Source organism: Monodon monoceros, unplaced genomic scaffold (assembly GCF_005190385.1).
Source record: "Monodon monoceros isolate NGI ecotype Baffin Bay Population unplaced genomic scaffold, NGI_Narwhal_1 Super_Scaffold_18, whole genome shotgun sequence".
NCBI classification, from domain to species: Eukaryota; Metazoa; Chordata; class Mammalia; order Artiodactyla; family Monodontidae; genus Monodon; species Monodon monoceros.
The window spans coordinates 14,402,520-14,428,430 of NW_021703774.1; the positions used below are offsets into that span (position 1 = coordinate 14,402,520).

The 25,911-nt window shown below is 35.8% G+C and overlaps 1 protein-coding gene across 1 annotated transcript in view; it reads right to left on the bottom strand.

The window, feature by feature from the left end:
* Positions 1-25,911, bottom strand: part of USH2A (usherin) — a 788,115-nt gene that overhangs the window by 503,487 nt on the left and 258,717 nt on the right. The window contains exon 21 of the mRNA XM_029229459.1: positions 2,222-2,352. Within this exon, the coding sequence (XP_029085292.1) occupies positions 2,222-2,352 (131 nt within the window). The remainder of the gene's footprint in view (positions 1-2,221; positions 2,353-25,911) is intronic.

The window sequence follows — 25,911 nt, forward strand, 5'->3', positions numbered from 1 at the left end:
AAGCTTGGTCAGAGATTAGCTGTGTAACTTTGGGAAAATTAATTTAACCATGATTCAGATTTTCACCTGTAAAGTGGGGATAGTGAGTACCTGCTTTATAGAGTTGTAGTGATGTTTAAATACGTGTGTGTGTGTGTGTGTATTTATGTATAGAGAGAACACTTAGAATAATGGCTGGCACACAGAGGTCCTATAGAAGAACAAGCTTTGCTTAATCTTGACTAGAACTTGATGAGCCCTTTCAATAAATTTATAATCAAGTCTATTAAATCATATATTCTCTCCTATTTTAGATTTCATTATCTTCTCCCATCCTTCTTTACCTTGTTCATGTGTTTTCTGTTCTCCTTTTGAATTTCTTCTTAATATTAGCATCTTCCTTCATCTTTCTTTATGTTTTCATATTTTTGTCATGTATTTTGACCTAGCAATCTGAGGCTCAGCAGTCTCTCTTCTAATTAATCTACTTAAAGGATTCAAATGAAAAATAATATTTTCAGTTCCGTAACTGAATCAACGTCAGTGTGCTGTTTTTGTTTTCCCGATGCCATCTGCCTTGCCTTTGGAAACAGCTGCTTCTCAGCCCTTTCTCTCTGGATGCTGGATCTGCTTAGGTGTGATGCTATTTCTTTTTGCTTACTCATTGCCCGCCTCTTGGCATCCCTTAAGAAGCCGCAATTCTAGGGGACACCCAGGGGTCCTTGTGCCTGAGGACCTATAGTGGTCAGGCCCGGGGGTTATCAGGTCGCTGTCAAAATACCAGGAATAAACCTTTCTTTCCCTGGTCTTGCCAGTAGCCAATTCATGGCTCTAACACTTCCTAACACAGGAACGACTCCGTCTGCCTCTTGAGGGCTTCTGCAGGGATCCTGGGTGATGCTCAGACACACTTGGTCCAGCAGGCCCTGACTTTCCTCTCAAAGGTGAGTGGGTCTCCAGGATGTAGGAAGCTCGTGGCCCATGATCCCTTAGATACAGAGGGGAAAAGTGTGCCTCCTTTAATAATACAACATTAAACATTTGTTTGGCAAGCATAATTTATGTCTTAGATCAGCAGTTTTAAGTTGAAAACCTGAGAAAAATCTTGGACATAGTCTTATATTTCAGTTACTCACAGGTCCAACACAGTGCCTAACAGCAAATGTTTACGAACCTTCCTTTAACTAAAGTGAAGACAACTATGCAATAGTTTCCCATTGTCCTCAGGAAGAATTTAAATCCTCTCAAATCCTTCCCAGGTCCTAAGTTACTTAGTCTCTCCCCAACTTTTCAACCTACCACTGTTCTCTTTGTTGTCTACGCTACAGCCATATTAGACTCATCTCAATGTATTGAATATGCCATGTTCTTGTCTAACTCAGACACTAAATATTTGCTGTTTGCTCTGCCTGGAAATTTTATTACAGATCCTACCCTCATCTCCCATCAGTATTTCCTCTGGCCTACCCCACCTCAAACACATGTCCTCTTGTACAGACATATACTCTTGTCCTGATCACCTTTTCCTCATTGTTTTGCATCTCAGTTAAATATCACATTTGCAGAGGAGACAGACAACTTAAAAGAAAGACTCTTCACTTTATTCTCTCATAATACACAGCATCATACTTGTCTTTCGTAACAGTCATGAATATTTTATTTTTTTTAACTGTATACTACCTAGATTGTTTCATAGGGGCATGGTCACATTTAACTTTAAAACTAGTGTAGTCTTCAGTACCCAGCCCGATAGCACCTGATAGATGCTTAAATATTTGCTTGTGAAGAAAGGAAAAGAAAGAAAGAGAGAGAGAGAGGAAAAGAGAGAGAGATGGACGGAGGGAGGGAAGGAAGGAAGGAAGGAAGGGAAGAAGGAAGGGGGGAAGGGAGGAAGGAAAAGAGAAAGCAAAAGAGAAAGAGGAAGGGAGATAAAGACACAATTTTGCTCTCAAGGAAAATAAAAACAGATCTATTCAAATGCATTTAAAAGTTTTAATCCTCATTATAAGGTAGCATATGGTTGTTAAGCATGTAGATTCTCAGTCAGACTGTGATTTTGAAGCTCTGCTATTTTAGCTGTGGGCAAGTCAAATCACTTTTGTAAGTTTCTTTTTCCTCATTGGTAAAGTGGAAATAATGAGTACTCACCTCTAAGGTTTTGGTGAGGATTCACTGTGAAAACATAAGCACTTGGTACCTGGTAAACTCTGAAAAACATCAACTCTTATGATTACTCATTTACCTGAGGATCAAAAAGAAAATAAGGGCGTCCATTCTTCAACTGAATTGCAAAATACTCTTCCTGATTGCCAGGTGATGCCGCAAAGACAATCAAACCTTCAGGCACCCTCGTTCGAAAGCTGGCCTTAATGCCTGGGGAGACAAGTGCAATCAGCGAATCAGTGCTGGGTTTTGTTGATTCTTTCTGATAAACGTACCTTTACTTCCATTATTATTTATGATGTAGTGAGTACAGTCAAGGAATTATACACAGCAATGCACTGGGATGGTCCCAGCCATTTGGTTTTAACTGTATCCCATTAGGAATGCCAACCCATACTTGGAAACTCAAGCCTGCGCTCCCGCTAATCAATATATAATGAAGTTTAAATATATGCAAAACTCATCAACATAAAAAGATATGTTGTCAACCCAAAACTGGACACCAGGGGATCAATGTGGTAATATTATCAGAGTCATAAAAATAAATGGGTTTTTGACATGAGTGAAAGAAACACAAGGAGCTTTGTTTAAAATACTTACGAAGTTTAAAGAACTTGTCCAGAAGTAGAAGCTAAAAACGAGAAAAATCTGCTATGAAGTGGTCCACAGAGCCAATTTTCTGGGATGCCATCCTGTAACCAAATGGTCTGCAGCCTTTAGAATTCCAGGGGCTCCACTCACCCTTCAGATCACCTACCAGCACTGCCCATGACACACAGTGCTCCTGTCTCTCAGAAATTACCCCTGCTCAGGAAGCAGGGGGAGCATGCAATAGTCCTCTATGATGTCTTCGCACTACCACCACCTGGCCCAACCTCCATTCTACGGGTATGCCACCCACTCAACGCGTACTATCAAGCTCTTCCTCAGTGTAAGACATTTTGTTAATGTACTGAAACTTGCAAAGAAGTTTAAGATCTTTGTTCTCAAGAGTGTCCAGTTTAGCTGGAGATATAAAATGTGTGTGTCTTAACAGACACGACGTACAGGGAGAATCAAATAAGGTCAAGAACATACATGAGAACCAAATGACAGCTCAAGAGCACAAAACTGAATAATTAATGGCTATTGATTTGATTAGTAATATAGTCAACCAGGATTGTGTAAGTTGGAAGGGGACAGAGCTGCCTTCAGGCTGGGCTGGTAACCAAAGCTGAGGGATTTACCCTGGATTCAATAGACTACAACAGGTTCCTGCAATCAGAAACCATGTCTGATTCATCTTTCTACCCCCAGAAATCACATGGTGTCCTGGTGTACTTAGTAAATGGATGTGAAGAAAGGAGGTGGAAGGTACAATAGTGGTAATGAAGGAGTTTTAACACAGGTGTGGAGGCAGGAGGTCAGAAATCATTTTGTGAGCATCAGATTGCCATTTTATAAAATACGTTTTCTATGGAACATTAACATTTGTTGAGTACTCTGATACACAATAAAGAAGAAAAACTAACAAGCCAGTGCCTGACATTAAATTCTAGTTGGTGAAGAAGAATTTAAAAAAAAAACTGTAGTGAGGTGTGATAAGTGATAAGACCTGTTTACAAGATATAATTTGATTCAAAGGGGTTAAGAAAGGTTTCACAAAGAATAAGATGCTTGAGCTTGTTTTCAGAGAATATGAAGGACTTTGGGAGAAACTGTATAAAGGCCTGGGGGCAGGGAAAATATTAAGGAAAGCTGGATGTGGAGGAGGCAGTTAAGAGATGAATCTGGAGAAATAGGCAAGACCCCATCTCAGGCCATATATAGAGTATCTGGCTTGAGAAGTTTGAGTAGAAGACAAAGATGGAAAGGAAGATTGTGTCATAACTATCTTTAGAGTGAATTATTTTAATACCAGCAAAGGCAAGTCTGGCATGTGGGCTTCAGACTTTCCAAAGAGGCAACTCAAACTTCTCCTGGCCTTCTTAGCTTCTGCGTCTTTGTCTTCTAGATTTTATGCTTTGGGTCCTTTTCAAACATACCTGTCCTACTCATTTTGATATTTCATTACTTCACACTCTCTGATTCTCTTTATCCCACCTTCTAGGATATTACATTCTCGCTGTTAGATTCAGTACCTGCTCCATCCTGGAGCCTCTGTCACTTCCTAGAATAAGATCGTTTGTTCCTACACATCACTTTTCAGTATCCAAACTCACTAGAACCCCTGATACTAGCTTTATTACTCTCACCTCTCCTACTAAGTGGACTAAAAAAGTTGGAATTTATCCTGTAGACAAAAGGAAGGCTTTAAAATTTGGGTGGAGGAAGGGAAGAAGATGCTCAAAGTCAAGCTAACAATGGAATGTCTGGAGGATGTAGATAATTTAACTACAGAAGAACCAGTTGGGATACTGCTGTGCTTTGGGGGTATAAGATGATAAGGATTTTAATTAAGGACTGACACATAACTCAATGTATTGAAAGAATGGAGTCTATATATTTCAGAAGAGAATCCTTAAAACAAGTGGTTATGAGGTGATGATGGGGGTAAGATGGTCAATTCTTTTCACCAATTACTGAGGGAAAAGTAGCATTATTAACAGAACTTGAAAGGTCAGGTACCGAAGACAATATGGGGTTGAGGATATAAGCTCCATCTGGGGCACAGTGAGTTTATATTAATGATGTAAAGGAAAAAACTATCCATCATTTGGAAATGAGAAACTAAATCTCAGAAGAGAAAATGGGGCTAGAAAAATAAATTGGCAATCACCTGCCAATAAATCATGTTCCTGGGAGACAGAGCAAGGACCACTGGGAAAAATGCCCCAGACTTAAGGAAAGAATCGGTCCAATAATAAAGTTAGAACAATCAGGATCACATTGTAAATTGGAAACATAGGTAGGAGAGAACTTTAAGAAGGCAAAGTTAGTTAACTGTGTAAACATTTCCTATAGGTCCAGAATAATGAGAGCTGAAGAAAAGCTCACAGAGCTGGTAATTACTATCTTTTTCAATTGAGTAGAACGAGCAGAGTCCAAACTGCTGGGTGATAATTTTTCATGGAATGGATGAGTAGGCAGTGGGTATCGAGGTCTCACTAGAAAAATCTGGTAGAGAATGAAATGAGAGACATAGAAACAAATTATTAGGGTGGCGCAGTCAGATATAAGGAGGACACATCTGCCAACAAAAGCACAGACATGGCCAAAATCTGGTGTACCTTCTGACCAGAGAAAAATCATATTTCTGTCAACTCTTCTTCTCTTAAGCTTCTCTCCTTTTGGTTCAGAGTGGCTCTCTTCTACAGATGGCTTACCTTTCTGTGACCATTTTAAAATTTCATATGTGGTATCAAATCCTATAATTAAGATTATTGCTTTAAAATTAAACAACTGAAGGTTATTTCATAAAAATAGCTACAATTCAGAAGACGAAGACAACAACACTCTCTACCAGGGTGCCGTAGGCATCTACATGGTGGTAACCAGGGGAGCAAAAGCCAGGATTTGAATGAGGGAAGAAAATAATAATTGCTCAGTCTGGGAATACAACTACTCGTCCCCAGATGAAGGGAAATTTGATGAATGAAATTATGAATCACAATAAGAATTACAGAAATATTTAGCCAAGTTATACTTGGGGAAAAATCAACTAATATCATATGTTTTTCAAGAATATGCATGTGTTTTTCAGACACACCATTTAATTTCCAGCTTTTACACTTCCATAACACAGAAATGTTATATAAAATTTAGCCCAACTAAAATAGAATACACAGATCAAGGGGTATTTCTTGTGAGAAATGAAGATTTAGTAAAGTAACTTGATTTGCTGTTGTATGGTCAAATTGTTTCCTTATATTACAAAGATTTATAATGAATGAGGGGTTTTTTTGCAAGTAAAGAAATAAAAATATGCACACTTCCATTGAAACATCATGTTCTTGACAATTAATGTTGTAGACACTGATAAATCCTATCTTTTGAGACAAATGCCTTAAATCATGTAGTCAGTCATATGCTTATACATCCCCATCCGCTGACTTTAGGCTCAGCCACGTGATTTGTTTCGGGCAAAGAAATGGAAGCAGACATGTGGTACCGTGTTAGAGAAGAAACTTTAAATATATGCTGTGCGACTGATCTTGACTCCTATTTTCTCCTGTGCCTCATGAATGTGCTTTCATCCTGGGCTCAAGAATAAGAAGACATGTGGAGCAGAGCAGAGCTGTACCAAAGCATTTTTCTTTTTAGAGGTTTGCGTTAAAAAGCCATGCTGACTAAACTGGGCAGAAAAATAAATATTTCTCATTTGCTAAAATTTAGATTTTGATGCAGAGAAAACGGGAGATGTTCTGAAGTTCAATTTTTTGCTTCAAGTATTTGGGGAAATGATAGAGCATTTTTCTATCTCAATAGAAAAATTTATTCATTCATCCAAGGAATATTTTTAGGAAAATATACTTTGTGCAGCCACCCTTCTGGGCTATTGGGATACAGAGATATATAAAAGAGACATACATCCATAGCCTCACATTTAAAAAAACCCTGAAAATCCAAGATCCACATGGAAATACTTAGTTTTTATGTAAATGTGTTTGCAACTTTAAAAATTTAATCATAAAAACAGTACAATGACAAGCCCATGGAATAGGCAAAGAGTTCTTAAACAATACAGGTGAAAGTATAATAGAAAGGGAAATGGTTATAAATTGTATTAGGATTAAGAACTTTTGTCTAAGAAAAGGCACAAATAAGAGAGTGAAAAGGTAACTAACATAACAGAAGGTATTTATAAAATATACTTCTGATAACATACATATCCAATAAAAATATATATAATTCCTAAAAGTAAATTAAAAAAAGATGAATGACTCATTAAAAGAATGGGGGCAAATGGCTCTTCAAAAAGATGATGTCCAAATGACAAATAAATGTATGAAAAAGATGCTCAGCATTGTTAGTCATCAGAGAAATGCAAAATAAAATGCAATACCACTAAACGCCCACCAGAATGGCTAAAATAAAATAGAAAATACTAAATATACTCAAGTACATAGAGCAACTGGAATGCTCATAACTACTAGTGGGAGTATAACTGGTGCCACCATTCTGAAAAACTGCTTGGCAGTACTTATTAATTTATATCTCCTAAATATATGCATACCTTTTGGTCTAGCCATTCCACTCCAAGTTATATATCCCACCACACACACACACACACACACACACACACAAACACAGCTTCAGAAAAATATACAAGTATGTATATAGAAATACTTATTATACCATTAAAATGGAACATACACAAATGCCCACCAACTGCAGAAAGGATAAATAAATGAGGTATAATATAGCAATGAGAATGAACAAAATATAGCCACATGCAACTACAGGCATGAATCTCACAAACAAAACATTGGATAAAAAATGCTAGGCACAAAAGAATACATACTGCATGATCCCTTTTACATCAAGTGTAAAACCACGCAAAATAAATCTATGGTTTTAGAGGTCAAGATAGTGGTAATCCTGGTTGGGGTTTAGAACAGGGCACAATGCAGAGGTTCTGGGGATCAGTACTGCTCTATTTAGTAATTTCGTGCTGGTTACATAAAGCTATTCAGGTTTTGAAATCTGTCAACCGGTACACCTATGATTTTTGCACTTTTCTGTTTGTATGTTAAACTTCAATACAAAGGTTTGCTGAAAATGAAGAAATAACAGAATTACATAAAATTCAAACTATAAAAGCTGAAAGTGAAAATTCTCTATAGGTTTACCTGTCACCCTCACAGAAACTACTGCCAACAATTTGGCAAAGTTTTCCTCAGAAATATTTATACACATGTATGTCATTGTTTATCTGTTTTTTCTTTACTGAAATTGGATTACATCACGCACACTATTCTGTAAGTTTTTAAAATTTTTCAAAATAAAATTGCATATATTTAAGGTGTTCAACACGATGATTTATACATATACATAGTGAAATGATTACTACAGTCAAGCTAATTAACAGACTATATCCTCACATAGGTACTAATTTTTGTGTGTGATAAGTGCATCTGATATCTATTCTCTTAGCACCTTTCCATACAGTATTATCACAGTATTATTAAGTGTAGTCATCATGCCTATATATTAGCTCTCTAGGCTTTTTCATCCTACATAACTGCAACTTTGTAGTCTTTGACCAACATCTCCCCAGTCCCTGGTAACCACTATTCTACTCCCTGTTTGTATGAGCTTGATTTTTTAAAAAAAAATTTATTCCACATATCAGTGAGATCCTACAGTACTCATCTTTCTCTATCTGGGTCATTTCACTTAGCATAATGCCCTCCAGGTTCATGCATTTTGTTGCAAATGGTAAGATTTCTTTCTCACGGTTGAATAATATTCCATTGTACCTGTTTGTGTATGTATGTATATTTTCTTTATCCATTCATCCACTGATGGACATTTGGGCTGTTTCCACATCTCAGCTATTGTGAAAAATGCTTCTGTAAGTGTTTTTCACTTTGCAACATAGAGCAGATATCTTTCCACTTTAGTTCACAAAGATACGTGATATTCTCTAATAACTAAATACATTTACATACTTTATTTTATAATTTTATCTTAGATAACATTTAGTTGGTTTCTAATTTTTTGATATTAAAAGTAGTATTGCAACAAACAGTTTTGCTTGCATATTGGTAGGCTCTAGGATAATGTTCAGTCAAAGAGATTAATTTCTAAAAATTTTACTCATATTGCCATATGGTCCTTGAAAACTAATAATTGATTCAAATACTGGGTTGGCAAAAAAATTCGTTTGGTTTTTTCTGTAAGATGGCTCTAATAGCGCTTAGTTGTCTTTAACATCATTCAAAACAATTTTGTTAGACTGCATGTGACAGCTGTCATATCAGTGCGTATTTAAAAATAGACATCAAAATTGGTGAATTTTTATGTAGGCATTTTAATGTTGAAGATGGAAGAAAAAAAGCAACATTTTCTGCATGTTATGCTTTATTATTTCAAGAAAGGTAAAAATGCAACTGAAACGCAAGAAAAGATTTCTGCAGTGTATGAAGAAGGTGCTGTGACTGATCGAATGTGTCAAAAGTGGTCTGCGAAGTTTCGTGCTAGAGATTTCTCGCTGGACCATGCTCCATGGTCGGGTAGACCAGTTGAAGTTGATAGCAAGCAAATAGAGATATTAATTGAGAACAATCAACGTTATACCACGCGGGAGATAGCCGACATACTCAAAATATCCAAATCAAGCGTCGAAAATCATTTGCACCAGCTTGGTTATATTAATCACTTTGATATTTGGGTTTCACAAAAGTTAAGTGAAAAAAACCTTCTTGACCATACTTCCCATGCGATTCTGTACTTAAACATAACAAAAATGTTCCATTTTTAAAACAAATTGTGATGGGCAATGAAAAGTGGATACTGTACAGTAATGTGGAACAGAAGAGATCAAGGGGCAAGCAAAATGAACCACCACCAACCACACCAAAGGGCGGTCTTCATCCAGAGAAGGGGATGTTGTGTATATGGTGGGATTGGAAGGGAGTCCTGTATTATGAGCTCCTTCTGGAAAACCAAACAATTAATTCCAACAAGTACTGCTCCCACTTAGACCAACTGAAAACAGCACTCGACAAAAAGCGTCCAGAATTAGTCAACAGAAAATGCATAATCTTCCATCAGGATAATGCAAGACCAAGTGTTTCTTTGATGACCAGGCAAAAACTGTTACAGCTTGGCTGGGAAGTTCTGATTCACCTGCTGTATTCACCAGACATTGCACCTTTGAATTTCCACTTATTTTGGTCTTTAAAACATTCTCTTAATGGAAAATTTTCAATTCCCTGGAAGACTGTAAAAGGCACCTAGAACAGTTCTTTGCTCAAAAAGATAAAAACTTTTGGGAAGATGGAGTTATGAAGTTGCCTGAAAAATGGCAGAAGGTAGAAGAACAAAATGGTGAACACGTTGTTTAATAAAATTCTTGGTAAAAATGAAAAATGTGTCTTTTATTTTTACATAAAAACCAAAGGAACCTTTTGGCCAACCCAATACTTTTTCAGAGTTTGAATGACCACATCCACATACTCTGGTCAATAATGGATATTTCAAAATCTGAGACGAAAGAATGAGAATTCAGGTTTGTTTCAATTCACTTTTCATATTATTGGTGATAGTAAAAACTTCATATATATGTTAGCCATAAAGATAGCCATATATTTTTATGGGAGTTGTGCATGCAAATGTCTCTTGTCCAATTTCGAAGGTCTGTTTATTGGTTTCTACTTGATTTATTTGAGTTCTTTTTTTTTTTTTGCAGTACGTGGGCCTCTCACCTTTGTGGCCTCTCCCGTTGCGGAGCACAGGCTCCGGACACGCAGGCTCAGCGGCCATGGCTCACGGGCCCAGCTGCTCCGCGGCACGTGGGATCCTCACGGACTGGGGCACGAACCCTTGACCCCTGCATCGGCAGGTGGACTCTCAACCACTGCGCCACCAGGAAAGCCCTTATTTGAGTTCTTTAAATATTGTGGGTCATCATATATTATGAGTCACCATTCTCTGTCTCCTGGATTATTGTAATTATCTCCCCTAACATTTTTGACCTCCCTTTTTCCATCCTTGCTCCATGCCCCGCACACAACACACACACACACACACACACACACACACACACACACACACTATAGTCTATTCTAAAATAATAGAGTCATCCCATCAAAGGACATTTCTGGTCACGTCTTTCCTCTACCTGGTGACCACCAAAGGCTTCTTGTCTCACATCAAGTAAAAGCCGAAGTCATCATAATAGCCTACAGCATCTTAAAGAATCCAGCCTTCACTAGGTCTCCCATTTCCAATTATGTTTCCCCTCCCCTTCTCCACTCTGGCTACCTCAGTAATTGTTCTTCCCTCTGCCTGGAAACATCTTTCCCAGGTATCTGCATGGTTTGGTATCTCATTTTTTTAACAGGCCTTTTCTCAAATTCAACTTCTCTGAGAGACCCATTAAGACTGGTTTATTAACAATTATAATCACCCATCTGCTTTGCCTTTCTGCATAGCACTCACCATCTCCAACCCATACTATACTTTCATCATTTATTTCATTTACCTCATATCTCCATCCCTTAAAATATAAATCTAGAACAGTGCCTGCTTCATTCTAAGCCCTCAATAAATTTTTGAAGGATTAGATGTTGATCCTTTTTTTAAAAACCCTTGTAATTTATTCCTCCCCTGCTCCCCTTGGTAACCATAGCTTTGTTTTCTATGTCTGTGATTCTATTTCTGTTTTGTAAATAAGTTCATTTGTATCCTATTTTTAGATTCCACATATAAGTGATATCATATGGTATTCGCCTTTCTGTGTCTGACTTACTTCACTTAGTATGATAATCTCCAAGTCCGTCCATATTGATGCAAATGGCATTATTTCATTCTTTTTTTTTTTTTTACAGCTGAGTAATATTCCACTGTATATATACACCACATCTTCTTTATCCATTCATCCATCAATAGATATTTAGGCTGTTTCCACGTCTTGGCTATTTTAAATAGTGCTACAAACATCGGGTTGCATGTATCTTTTCTAATTATGTTTTTCTCTGGATATATGCCCAGGAGTGGGATTGGAGGATCATATGGTAGCTCTAGTTTTAGTTTTTTAAGGAACCCCCATACTGTTCTCCACAGTGACTACACCAATTTACATTCCCACCAACAGTGTAGGAGGGTTCCTTTTTCTCCACACTTTCTCCAGCATTTATTATTTGTAGACATTTTTGATGATGGCCATTCTGACCAGTGTGAGGTGATACCTCATTGATCCTTTGTCTAGATAGATGTTTCAAATACTTTCTCCCAGTTTGCTGTGTGCCTTTTAACCTGATGTTGTTGTTTTTCATTATTCTATAGGCTAAAATAAAACGACTCAATATTTTAAAACATTTTTTCTTAATTTCTTCTAGAATTTGTGCTTTAATTAGAAAGTACTTCCTTCCTCACAAAATAATAAAAAGTAGTCTTTAATAGTTTCTTTTAGCATATTCATGACTATAGCATTTAAAATTTTAGTCCAGATGATTCAGCTTCCCATTGGATAATGATAGCAGCCTAATATTTCCACATTTTTCTCTAAAAACCATTCTGATCATGAAGGAGAACAAATATAATCACCATAACCCAAGCCACTAGGGCCATAGAGTGGCCACTAGGGCCAAGCCATAGAGTCACTAGGAGACAGAGAATTCTAAAAACTTCAATATGTGAAATAGAGAAATAAACATTCTAAACCAGAAGAGTCAGCACCAGAGTTCACACTGGAGTTGAGAGTGGAATAAAGAATGAACAGAAAAGGGCAGAGGGCAGCAAGGACCCAGCCATGGCAGAAGTCAGACAAAATCACCCCCCTGAAAGTCAGTTCCTCCCTGAGTTAAAGAAACAAGCAAGCAAGTAAACAAACAACAACAACAACACTGAGAACAAAATATTGGCTACTGAGATATTCAAAGAAAGAGGCCTGAAAGGGTCCAGGAAAAGAAAGAGCGATCTGTGGAAGGCACTGCTTCCAGAAGAAAGGGAAGGCGCTACAAGGAGCCCTATCTCTTAGCATCAGAGAAGGAAGCAAACAGGAAATTAAGAGTTCTGAATTAACAAAAGAGAATCAGAAAATCAGAAAACACACAAATCAACACAGAGCGCACCATCTATCACCATTCACAAAAACAACAGGATGTGTCTCTCTTGAACCAAAAAACCTACCCCAAACCTTCATCCTAACTGATACACCATTGGTACTGCATATTCAGCAAAAGGTAAGACATTTCAAAATGACTGGAAATTATCATATAACATCCTTATACAGCTACTGTAAGAACAAAATGAAATTGAGAACCAAAACATTTTAGCTGAAGAAAATTCTTCCCTCCAAAATCCAAGCACAGAAACTATAATTAGAGGAAACTATAACACAGCTCCCCAGCATGAATACAAGAGCTGCTAAAAAGCAATTACAGATATGAAAAAAAAATCTTGAACCAGAATTTCAAATTCTCATAACTGACATGGATATGCAGAATATATAAAGAAATCCTACAATGAAATCCTACAACTCAATACATTTTTTTCAAAGAGGAAATGAAACTGGCCAAGAGGCAAATGAAAAGATGCTCAACATAGCTTAATCATCAGGGAAATGCAAATCAAAACCACAATGAGATATTACCTCACACCTGTCAGAATGGCTATCATCAAAAAGAACACAAATAACAAATGCTGGCCAGGATGTGGAGAAAACAGAACTCTTGTACACTGTTGGTGGGAGTGTAAATTGGTGCAACCACTGTGGAAAACAGGATGGAGGTTTCTCAAAGTACTAAAAATAGAACTACCATATGACCCAGCAATTCCACTCCTGGGTATATATCCAAAAATAAATAAATAAATACATAAATAAAAACACTAATTCAAAAAGATACAAGCACCCCAATGTTCAAAGCAGCATTGTTTACAATTGTCAAGATACTGAAGTAACATAAATGTCCATCGACAGATGAATGGCTAAAGAAGATGTGGCATATATACAATGGAATACTACTCAGCCATTACAAAGAATGGGATTTTGCTATTTGCAGCAACATGGATGGTCTTGGAGGGCACTGTGCTAAGTGAAATAAGTCAGAGAAAGACAAATATTGTATGATATCACTTGTACGTAGAATCTAAAAAATACAAAAAAACTAGTAAATATAACAAAAAAGCAGCAGACTCACAGATATAGAGAACCAACTAGTGGTTACCAGTGGAGAGAGGGGAGAGGAGCTATATAGTGGTGGAGAGTGGGGGTACAAACGATTGGGTATAAGATACGCTACAAAGATACATTGTACAAGACGGGGACTATAGCCAATATTTTGTGATAACTGTAAATGGAATGTAACCTTTAAAATTGTATAAAAGAATTTTAAAAACTAAAAAGTTTAAACAGTCATGACCAACAAACCCTGATGTGTGAATAATAAGGTTCACAAGGAAGACGCTCAGTTTCATCAATCATCAGGGAACTGCAAATTAAAACTACAATGAGATACCATGTTATACTCACTAGAATGGCTAAAATTAAAAACACTAAATTCTGCTGTATGTAAATGTTAAGATGGAACAACCATTTCAGAAAATTGCTTGGTATTTTCTTACTAAAACATAAACGTAGCCTATGACTCATTCTGTGGCTTGTCTTTTCATATTCTTAGCATCTTTTGAAGAAGTTGAATTTATCATTTTTGAATGGATAGTGTTTTTATATCCTAAGAAGTCTTTACCAACATCAAGGTCACCAAGATAGTCTCTCATTTTTCTCCTAAAAGCTTTATAATTTTAGCTTTTATTTTTAGGACTTTGACTCCATCTCAGATTAATTTGTATGTATGATGTGAGGTAGGGATCCAGCTTCATTTTTTCCATATCACTCCAGATTATGCAATATCATTGGTGAAAAGATTGTGCTTTCCTCATTGAATTGCCTTAACTTCACCAAATTTAATTGACAATGGAAATTTGGGTCTATTTCTAATCTATTTGTCAGTACTTCACAAATAATACAATGTCTTGATTTTTGTGGCCTTATTTTAAGTCATGAAGTCAGATAGCATAAGTCTGACAAGTTCATCAGACTATATTCAATCTTGTTTTCAAATATTCTAGACCTTTTGAATTTCCTTTTAACTTGTAGAATCAACTTGAGAATTTCTTTAAAAAAGCTTGCTGGGGCTTCCCTGGTGGCGCAGTGGTTGAGAGTCTGCCTGCTGATGCAGGGGACACGTGTTCGTGCCCTGGTCTGGGAAGATCCCACATGCCGTGGAGTGGCTGGGCCCATGAGCCATGGCCGCTGAGCCTGCACGTCCGGAGCCTGTGCTCTGCAACGGGAGAGGCCACAACAGTGAGAGGCTCGCATACCGCAAAAAAAAAAAAAAAAAAAAAAAGCTTGCTTGTAATTTTGATTGAAATTACATTAAGCCTATAGATTGACTTGAGGGGAAGGACTATTTTAACAGCCTTTTGTTTATCATCCACAATCATTATAAGTCTTCTCGTTTATTTATATTTACTTTAATTTTCCTAAGTCATTTTACAATTTTGGGTGTAGAATCTTTTCACTTATTTTGTTAAATTTAAGTATTATGTTTTGGATGCTCTTTTAAATGCTACTTTTACACTTTTTTCAACTATTATTAGTATATTTGATTAATTTTATCTAAGTTTCTTTCTTTTTATTTAATTTTGTTTCAGTAATTTTTACTATAATATGTCTAAGATGTGATTTTCATTGTATTTATCCTGTTTGAAAGTCACTGAGCTTCTCTGATCCATAGGCTGCTGTTTTACCACAAAATCTGCAGATTTATCAGCAGTTGTTTCCTCAAATATTTTTTTCTGCCTATTTTCTCTTTGTCTACTTCCTGGAAACCTGTCTCCACGTAAGTCAGAACTCCTGATATTATCTCACAGGTTACTCATCCTGTTTTTCTTTCAATCTTTTTTCTCTTTGTTTTCATGTGGTTATTTTATAACTATCTATGTTCAAATTCATTAATCTTTTGCTTTGCACTGTCCATCTGCTGTTAAGCTCATCCAGTAAAGATTTTGAACTTCTTTTATTTTATTCCTTTTAGAGCAATCATTTCTCTTCTAAAATGCTGTATTCTCTTTATCTACTACATGTATTTTTACCTTTAAATTCTTTAGAATATTTATAATATTTGCTATACTATTTTCATTCTAATTTTAATAATTTGGTCATCTAGAAATATGCCTCTATTGACTGTGTTGAACTGAAATTGGGCTCTAATTACATTGAGTTCACTTGTGATTATCCCAACTCCCAATGACTGGTGATGTCATTGTTTTGATTTTATTCATATTTAAACTGGCAGGAGATTGTAGATTTTTTGGTTCAAATTTGGATTCAATCCTTTCATATCTCTGGAATCAATCACTGGAAGAATGTGTAGGAGTCCATTTCTAGGCCCTCTTCAGCAGATACTTTCTTGGCAAAATATGAGTGGAGAGCATAATAGGATTTGGGAACTGACTACTTGTTTTGGCATTTGGACTTCTTCAAGATCTCATGTCACGTCATTAGGGCACACTGACAGTTGACAGCTGATTTCTTCTTGACTCTGAAGATTTTCCCTATATATATATCAGGCTTATACCTCTGGGACCAAGTACCCACCCTCAGATATAGAAAGTTCCACAGCTCCCTCTTCAACTATGAAACACTTGTTTCTTACTAAAATTCATTTTGTCCAGGCTTTTCTGCATTACCTGCTCTTTGATAGCCTCACAGAAAAATATATTTATTTAGCCTAGATTTTTCTTGTTGTTACCATCATAGTGAAAGTCCTTCTCACTCTTCTACCTCCAAATTTGAAGCAGAAGTTTCTATTAATTTTATAAGTGTTTTTGTGGGAACAGTAAAGCAACTGATTTATATATAGATCCAGTCACTTGTAGACTGTTCTATTAGTGACATATTTTTAACAGATTGTCTTGGATTTTATAGGAGATAATGTTATCGGAAAATAATGATTATTTGATCATTTTAAGTCCAAGTTTTATAATTCCTATTTCTTATTGCATTGATAAGACTGCTAGAACAGTGACATGTGACAGCGACCATAGATCTCTATCTTTTTAGTGCTACTTCTATATTTTTCTAAAGATTGATATATTTATCCACTTATTTGTTCAACTGGTGAATCACCTTTATATTGAAAAATTTTCCTTGTGGCAAATCCTGAATCTCTCTTGCTTGAAAGTATGCCTATATTTTCTAAATCTATACTTTACGTATAGATAACTATGGTCCTCTCATAAGAATCCTTCAAAAATGTAGAATAGCTTTTAGGTCAGACATATTTTCCTTTTAACCTTCAATTATAGGGGTAAACATTTTTCTCCCTTTAGAAATAGATATTGATCCACTGGTTGGGAAAAGTCAATCAAATATTACATTAAATTTAAAAACCCCAAACCAATTAACATGAGATAACTTTTAGCAGGAATAAAAGAATACGAAAACAACAACTTACTTTAAAATATTTTAACTTGTAAACATAGAGAAAATTAAATAGACAATAATTTAAACATAACTTAGTTCCATTAATTTACCTTTTCTTTCACCAAAATATACTTTTTTCTGAGAAATAAAGATAAGAAAGACATAATACTCATCTCATATAGAACTTGTTCTACAGTAGATGGGCCAAATGAATACAAAACACTACAAATGACATACTTAAAGAAGGATATGCAATTCACAGATGCTAAATAGCCAAAAAAAAAAAAGAGAGAGAGACTAACTGTTAAAATGAGGGCAGAGCAGCATATGTGAAAGTTCACAGAAGCTGTGATGACTGAGCTGGATTGTGAAGGATGAATTATAAATTAGCTGATGGACAATGTCGTAAAGAGCACATAGGGCTTCTAAAGCCAAGTGACAGATACAGATAAACGTTCATAAAAAAAGAAGATACTGTAGTAGAAGACAGGCATTTTCCCGAAGCTTTTTAAACTACTGTCACAACCAGTATCTCTCTTTCTTGTTGACTTTAAAAAATATCTGCTAGAATTTAGCTTTTACAGTCTGCCTAGTGCCTCTTCCTTGTATTGTAGAAGGAAGTATCAAACCAAAACACTGAGATGAGGATGAAAGGTACTAGAATCCAGTGTTATCACTAAACTCTCCTTCAGATGCATCACTCAACCAAATCCATTGATCCCGATGCTAAGGATGTGACAGTCAACAATTTTTTCAAATCCTGCTAGGAGCCATATGAAAGAAACAGGTATAGCCTGGGATAAGAGCTACTTGTCTCTGACATAAGCCACATTGTTCATCTCTCATTCAATAGAAAATTCCAATAGAATAAACAAAGATATGACTCAGTTTTAAAACAAATCTATGAGAGATCAAAGGCGCCTTACAGATCAGTATATTAAATTGGCCAAAGATTTATAAAGAACTGCTGTAAAACAACACAAATTAAATATGTTAATGTAATAGTCAAGGTGTATTTTGTCAGGAAATTTACTGGGGTGTGGAGAATGGAGTCTTGATGCATGAGCTTCTAAAATTAAAATAACTCTTCACATAAAATTAATGCATTCTACTACATAGATATCTTCTTATCTTTGCCCTCATAAAGAAAGTAGAAATCCTTTGGCTTCATTCTAAAATCCCTTCTGCTTCATTCCCACTCATACCACTTGCTTGGGGATGGATTTCTAGTTGCCTGTTTGGTACATTAGGGAATGTAGAAGTTCAGTCTCATATAGAAGCAACTCTAGCTGTACAGCTTAATTTGAATTATGCAAATAAGTTCTAAATTGGAAAAAAGTTTTTCTTTTTACTTGACTGCCATTAGATGGTGCTAAAAATGTCTCCATTCATAAAATATTTATGGCTAACCAGCCCTATAAATACATGAATAACAAAATCTTCATTGACTATAGTTAACAAAACAACAATGGAAAACTTATCTGCAAATTATAGAAATGGCCTGGAATTAATCCCCAAATGGCTAACTCTTTATTAGAATGCCAAATGTGTTATTTATTTAAATATGTATTATTTCTTAATTTTTAAACTTAAATTGTTTTTCATCTGCTTACTACTAAAGAACTTGGGAAACATTAGAGCAGCATTCTAAAAATTACATTGTAAATGAAGATTAGGATAAAAAGTAGGGAAATACTAGAGAAAAATAAGAATAAAGAATTTTACTGTGTAGGAAGTTTTGAGAAACAGTAGTTAACCCTAATCTTTATAAAACAAAGAATGCTCTCTTTCATCTTTTAAAATAATCCTCCAGGGCTTCCCTGGTGGCGCAGTGGTTGAGTCCGCCTGCCGATGCAGGGGACACGGGTTCGTGCCCCGGTCCGGGAAGATCCCACATGCCGCGGAGCGGCTGGGCCTGTGAGCCAAGGCCACTAAGCCTGCGCGCCCGGAGCCTGTGCTCCACAACGGGAGAGGCCACAACAGTGAGAGGCCCATGTACCGCAAAATAAAAATAAATAAAAATAATCCTCCATTTCAACCTAGGAACAATTAAAAACTGTGACTGCCTGAATGTCACTGTTATAAGGACCAATCATGCTTTACAATCTCCAAATGATAAGTACACAAGGAAGAATTATCACCAGATACTTTCTGAAACATACATAAGCCAGGATGCTTATTTCCTGTACAGAATAGGCCTCAGTTAATAGATGTACTGGATTAGGTGATCTCTAAAATCCTGTAGTAGTGTGTGACTTTATAAATTAATGAACTAGAATTTTCATCTAATTGCCTTTTCAGTTCTGATTTTATGGCAAGAGACTTCTCAAGTTGCTTATCTTCCTTTCCATTTCATACAGATAGTCTTGCAATCACTGTCAGGCAACTATTTCCACTGCCTTAGATACTTGGAATCTTACTCTAGGTTTTTTGGGGGGGTTTAACATCTTTATTGGAGTATAATTGCTTTACAATGGTGTGTTAGTTTCTGCTTTATAACAAAGGGAATCAGTTATACATATACATATGTCCCCATATCTTTTCCTTCTTGCGTCTCCCTCCCTCCCACCCCCCCTATCCCACCCTTCTAGCTGGTCACAAAGCACCGAGCTGATCTCCCTTGCTATGCGGCTGCTTCCCACTATCTATTTTACATTTGGTAGTGTATATATGTCCATGCCACTCTCTCAGTTTGTCCCAGCTTACCCTTCCCCCTCCCCGTCTCCTCAAGTCCATTCTCTAGTAGGTCTGTGTCTTTATTCCTGTCTTGCCCCTAGGTTCTTCATGACCTTGTTTTTTTTTTTTCGATTCCATATATATGTGTTAGCATACAGTATTTGTTTTTCTCTTTCTGACTTACTTCACTCAGTGTGACAGACTCTAGGTCCATCCACCTCACTACAACTAACTCCACTTCATTTCTTTTTATGGCTGAGTAATATTCCATTGTATATATGTGCCACATCTTCTTTATCCATTCACCTGTTGATGGATACTTAGGTTGTTTCCATGTCCTGGCTGTTGTAAATAGAGCTGCAGTGAATATTTGGGTACATGACTCTTTTTGAATTATGGTTTTCTCAGGGTATATGCCCAGTAGTGGGATTGCTGGGTCATCTGGTAGTTCTATTTTTAGTTTTTTAAGGAACCTCCATACTGTTCTCCATAGTGACTGTATCAATTTACATTCCCACCAACAGTGCAAGAGGGTTCCCTTTTCTCCACACCCTCTCCAGCATTTATTGTTTGTAGATATTTTGATGATGGCCATTCTGACCGGTGTGAGATGATATCTCATTGTAGTTTTGATTTGCATTTCTCTAATGATTAATGATGTTGAGCATTCTTTCATGTGTTTGTTGGCAATCTGTATATCTTCTTTGGAGAAATGTCTATTTAGGTCTTCTGCCCATTTTTTGATTGGGTTGTTTGTTTTTTTCATATTGAGCTGCATGAGCTGCTTCTAAATTTTGGAGATTAATCCTTTGTCAGTTGCTTCATTAGCAAATATTTTCTTCCATTCTGAGGGTTGTCTCTTCATCTTGTTTATGGTTTCCTTTGCTGTGCAAAAGCTTTGAAGTTTCATTAGGTCCCATTTGTTTATTTTTGTTTTTATTTCCATTTCTCTAGCAGGTGGGTCAAAAAGGATCTTGCTGATTTATGTCATAGAGTGTTCTGCCTATTAGTTTTTAATTTTATTTCTAGGATGAACCCTGAAGTTGAACTTTCATCAAAGTTCTTCATCTGTGTATTTCAAAATTCTTCACCATTTTTTTTAAAGTTGGGTAGTTTGTCTTTATTATTGATTTGTAAATTCTCTTTTCATATTAAGGGTATTATTTCACTGTCTGTCACATATGTTACAGTCATTTACTTTCTTTTCTTACAGATTTTTTAAATTAAAAAATATTTATTTTACTGTGGACAGATATTTTTAATGTTATTTCTATTATAAAAATTGTGTAAATTTTTATGTATTAAAATTTATTCTTTTCCAATGATGGTATATCCTCTTCTGTTGCTTTTATAATTAGGTTTCCCAACTAAAAATTTGTTACTTACTTACATTTTCCCATTCATTTCCTATATTTACCATTATATTCCATTTGTAATCTATTTTGACACATAGCGTGAGATAGCGATATATCCAAGTTTTGCTTTTTGTTCCTGGACATGTAAAAATAATGCATTTCATGAGGCAGGAACTTTGTGTTATTCACTTCTGCATTTCCACCACCTTGAACAATGGCTGACACATAATAGATGCTCAAAAATATTTGCTGAATAAATGTTTAATGGCTGCAATCCCACCTTTAGCATATTCTATTGACTCAATACCTGTACTTTCTATTTAGTTCCACTGATATATTTTTGTAGCAGTAGTATCTGATAATATTTCTAATATCTGACAATTTGTTCTTCCTCTCAGTATCCTTCCCTTCTGTTTTTTAACTACTTCTCAATTCGTTCACTTTTTATATTAACATTAACATCATTATTTTGAGTATGTTTTCTCTTTTCCTTAAACTGATCCTGCACATGTCTTTTTAACTTTATACAAGATTTTATATATTTTATTGCCATTATGAATAAGATCATTTTTAGATTCATTATTACTGAATCATAGAAAAATACTTAGTACATTTGTTTTTAATCAACCATCTTACTGTAATGTTATTATCTATAATAAGTTTTGGCGTTCTCTCCTTTTTTCATATATATGCTTATATTTTCTGGAAAAAATAATTTTGTCTACTCCTTTCCAATAATCCTACCTCTTAATTCTGTCTTAATACATGGGCTATATTTTCCAAAATAATATTAAAAATCAGTATAGATGATAAGCATTATTTATTGTTCCCAACTAAATAAGAATTGATACAGTGTTTTAACCATTAAGGTGAATGGTGAATGTTGGTTTGTCCAGTTATCATCTGTTTTAGATTACTATGCTTCTTGCTGATTTTTTAAACACTTTTTATTCCTTCTCTCAAATTATATTTCTTGAGTTATTCTGTAGAAGGTAGATGGACCTAAACATGAGTATGATGCATCTCAAACATTTAGGAAACTTTAGGCTAACAGAGTGTGTAAGAGCAAAGAATGTTTTCCAAAGGAAGAATCGTTTTAGGTGACTAGTAAACCACAGTTTCTTGGAATTCTCATGGAATACCCCATGGAAGGAACCACCAAAATAAACACTCTATTATCGAAAGCAATTAATAAGTCAAATGCTGTAAAATGTAACCAATGTCACCAAAGAACATCTAAGATGATTTCCTCTTCTGAGTAGCTTTATCTTAATTACAAAAATATAGACCTATATTGCATGAAGTTTTAGGTAACAATGCTTATACACATACAGAAAAATAGATCTATTTATATAAATCTATCTGTCTACATCTGTGTCTATTTATCCATCCATCCAACTCCAGATTATCCCCCCAAATTGCTCTTGCACACCAAAATATTTATACAATCATTAATAAAAAATCAGAAGTTTACAAGAAAGATAAGTATATTATGAGGAAGATATCATTCTTAATTAAAAAACACTTCCACTAATAACCAATAATTGTAAAGTATCATCCCTCCTCTTTATACATACTATATACATTCAATTCCAAACACCTTAAAGTTGTATTTCATCTATTACATAAATACACTCCACTTTGAGCTCATTTTTGAAAATTGTTGTGTGTTGGATTGAAGTCAGATAATGCAAAATATGACTGAATGCCATTTAATGATAATTGGACTGTGAATTATAATCAACATAATACTTAATCATTTTATAGAGCAAAAAATAGAAAATTCAGCATGTATTTTGGTTTCCTGAAACAAATAATATGTTTTACCTTGACCTCTTGTAAAATGGTTGACATTTTAACAAGTGACTCTAGCAAATAAAGTGTTTAAACTTAGGTTAAAGTAAAAGGTAGTTATGAAAATATTCTTTAATAAAATGAATTTGTATCTTTTTTTTTTTTTTTTTTTTTTGCAGTACACAGGCCTCTCACTGTTGTGGCCTCTCCCGTTGCGGAGCACAGGCTCCGTATGCGCAGGCTCAGCGGCCATGGCTTACGGGCCCAGCCGCTCCGCGGCATGTGGGATCTTCCCAGACCGGGGCACGAACCCGTGTCCCCGGCATTGGCAGGCGGACTCTCAAGCACTGCGCCACCAGGGAAGCCCTAGTTTTTGTTTTTATACAACTGAAAAAGTAAACTTTTGGACATATATCTATAAAGCGTATCAGTTCTACTTTCATATATTATACCTCACAGAAGATCTAGGTGCATGCATATACATATATAATTCATATATACAGTTGGACATATACATGCACACATATGCATACACGTTTCATTGAGTTACATTTATATTGATTCATGTCAAAAAAACGGATTTCAAAAGTTTATTTTAATATAAGTATACAAAATGTACTGAAATATGCTGTTTTATTTTGTAATACAAGCATCAGGATAAAACAATTAAATTCCACTCACTTGCAGCATTAGTACAATTTCTGAGTGACCTTGACCTTGAAGTGATTTAGTGTCTTTCATGTCAAATCTAACGGTTGAAAGTGTTCAATGACCCCAAGCAGCATTAAAAAGAATCTGCTTTGGAAATTCTACACCGAAGCCTTTCTGTACTAACAATCTCAGCTGATCCAAGCAATTGGACCAATATTAAAACATATTTCAGGCTCCTTTGGAGCAAACTAGAATCCTAAAATGTAATCAAATGAGAACAATTTCTCATGTTGCACTTTCAAATAATACATTGTTAGCTCAAAATGAAATCAAAACGTCTACTTCTGATTCTGACCCTACATTTTGAAGAGAACGCTATAACCACATTACGGTTCTTCAAGAATCCTGTCTTTAAGAGTAAAGGAATCCAAGAGGAAGGAGCTGGCTATACTTCCAACTTTGTGACAAATGAAAAACAAAAACAAACAAACAAGAAGCATCCCAAGGGCTTAGGGGCCTCCTGTAGGTCAACACTTAAACACACATCTAATTTTGGCATAATCACTGATTATGGAATCACAGTCACTGAAGGTTCATGGAAGCCAATTTAGAATAACCATGAAACCCATGGCCATTCCACCCCTGTCCTACCCCACTTTATCTTGCTTGTCAGAAGTAGAGCAAGGGTGGGGAGCTCTGCTGGCTGCCTAGATTACCTTGTCTGTGGTAATCTTCTACAGCTTGGGCAACCACGGTGTGTTAAGGATCAAGTGTTTTACTACAATGACATTTTGGGGTACTTTCCAGAGGGAAAGGATATTTTACTAAAAGGGACCAGTCTTCTCCTTCCAGGCCAAGGAATAGCTAATCTACAAATGTGATCAGATTGCAATATTTATTGTCTCTAAAAATGTGTTTTGAAAATACTAGAATGCCTATAAATGCATGCCGAATGAATGAAAGAGTAAAATTTCATAATCCTCTTAGCAGCCCATGTCATTGTAAAATCACTCTTACTGTCATGAAGTGAATCCTTATATGTAACTGAGTCCATTCTTACCACAACTTAATTCCATTTTCTTTAGTTCACACTATTGTAGGAATTGAGAACAACAGATTTGCATGGTAACAATGCATGTATTTGAAATTGGTTACTAAATCATTTCTAATACTTTATCACCATAGGACTAAAATATGAGGTAAATTCAATTCAGTAAAAATAAGTTAAACTTGTTTTTAAAGTCAGAGAAATGTTTGCCTGTGTGCAGACAAACCTGTTCATGAACGAACATTTTTGTTTTAATCAGGTAATGTAATTGCATGGCTTCTCAATTAAATCACCAAAAACATACTAACCACTTTTGGAGAAGTATTGAGAACATCAGAGGGTAAAAAGGAACTGACGGCATCTGCCATGTACTTAAAAGAGGGTTCAAGGTAGGACCCGTCCCTCTCCCTGGCTAAATAGGAGGCAGCTGCCTGGCCTTCACCCTGTTCTCCAAGTTAACAGCGTTGCAAGAGTTAAAACAATCTTTCTTTTTTTCCTTCCAAAGGTCCTATATCATTTTGTTAAGATATTTCTTTGGTGTAACTCCAAAGAAGGGGAATTTGGTATTTGGCTTAGTGATTAAAGATAGATGGTAGAGTGTACTGCCTGGATTCAAATACCAGCTCTAGAACTTAATTTATATGTGACCTTGGACCTTATTTAACCTTTCTGTACTTAATTTCTTCATGTATAAGTGGAGATAATGATAGTTTCTTCTTTCACAAAATTCTTGGGAAGATGAAATAAGAAGTTAAAGTGTATAAGGTATTTAGAACCATTTGGCCCTGTATAAGTACTAGCTATTATTATTATTATTATTAAAGTCCATTGATTTTTGCTTGCTTTGAGATGCCCTTCATTTGGTATTAACAACAGAGGGCTATATTGTACCTTTATTTTACAGTTTACAAAACAGAAAGCTTGTAATTAGACACATCTTGAATACCTGCCCAACTCCAAGAAAGAAAGTGTCTTACAAGTTGAGCAATCTCAGGGCTTCTCTGGGAGAACAAAAGTCTCAGCATCCTCATCGTACAAGCTTCTCAGAGTCTAACTTCTCACAAGCACACACAGTCCTTCATTATACGGAAATATATTTCTGTGTAAAATTACAGTAAGTTCTTACTCTATTTAAGAAATGTATATTGATGACAGCTACATGTAAA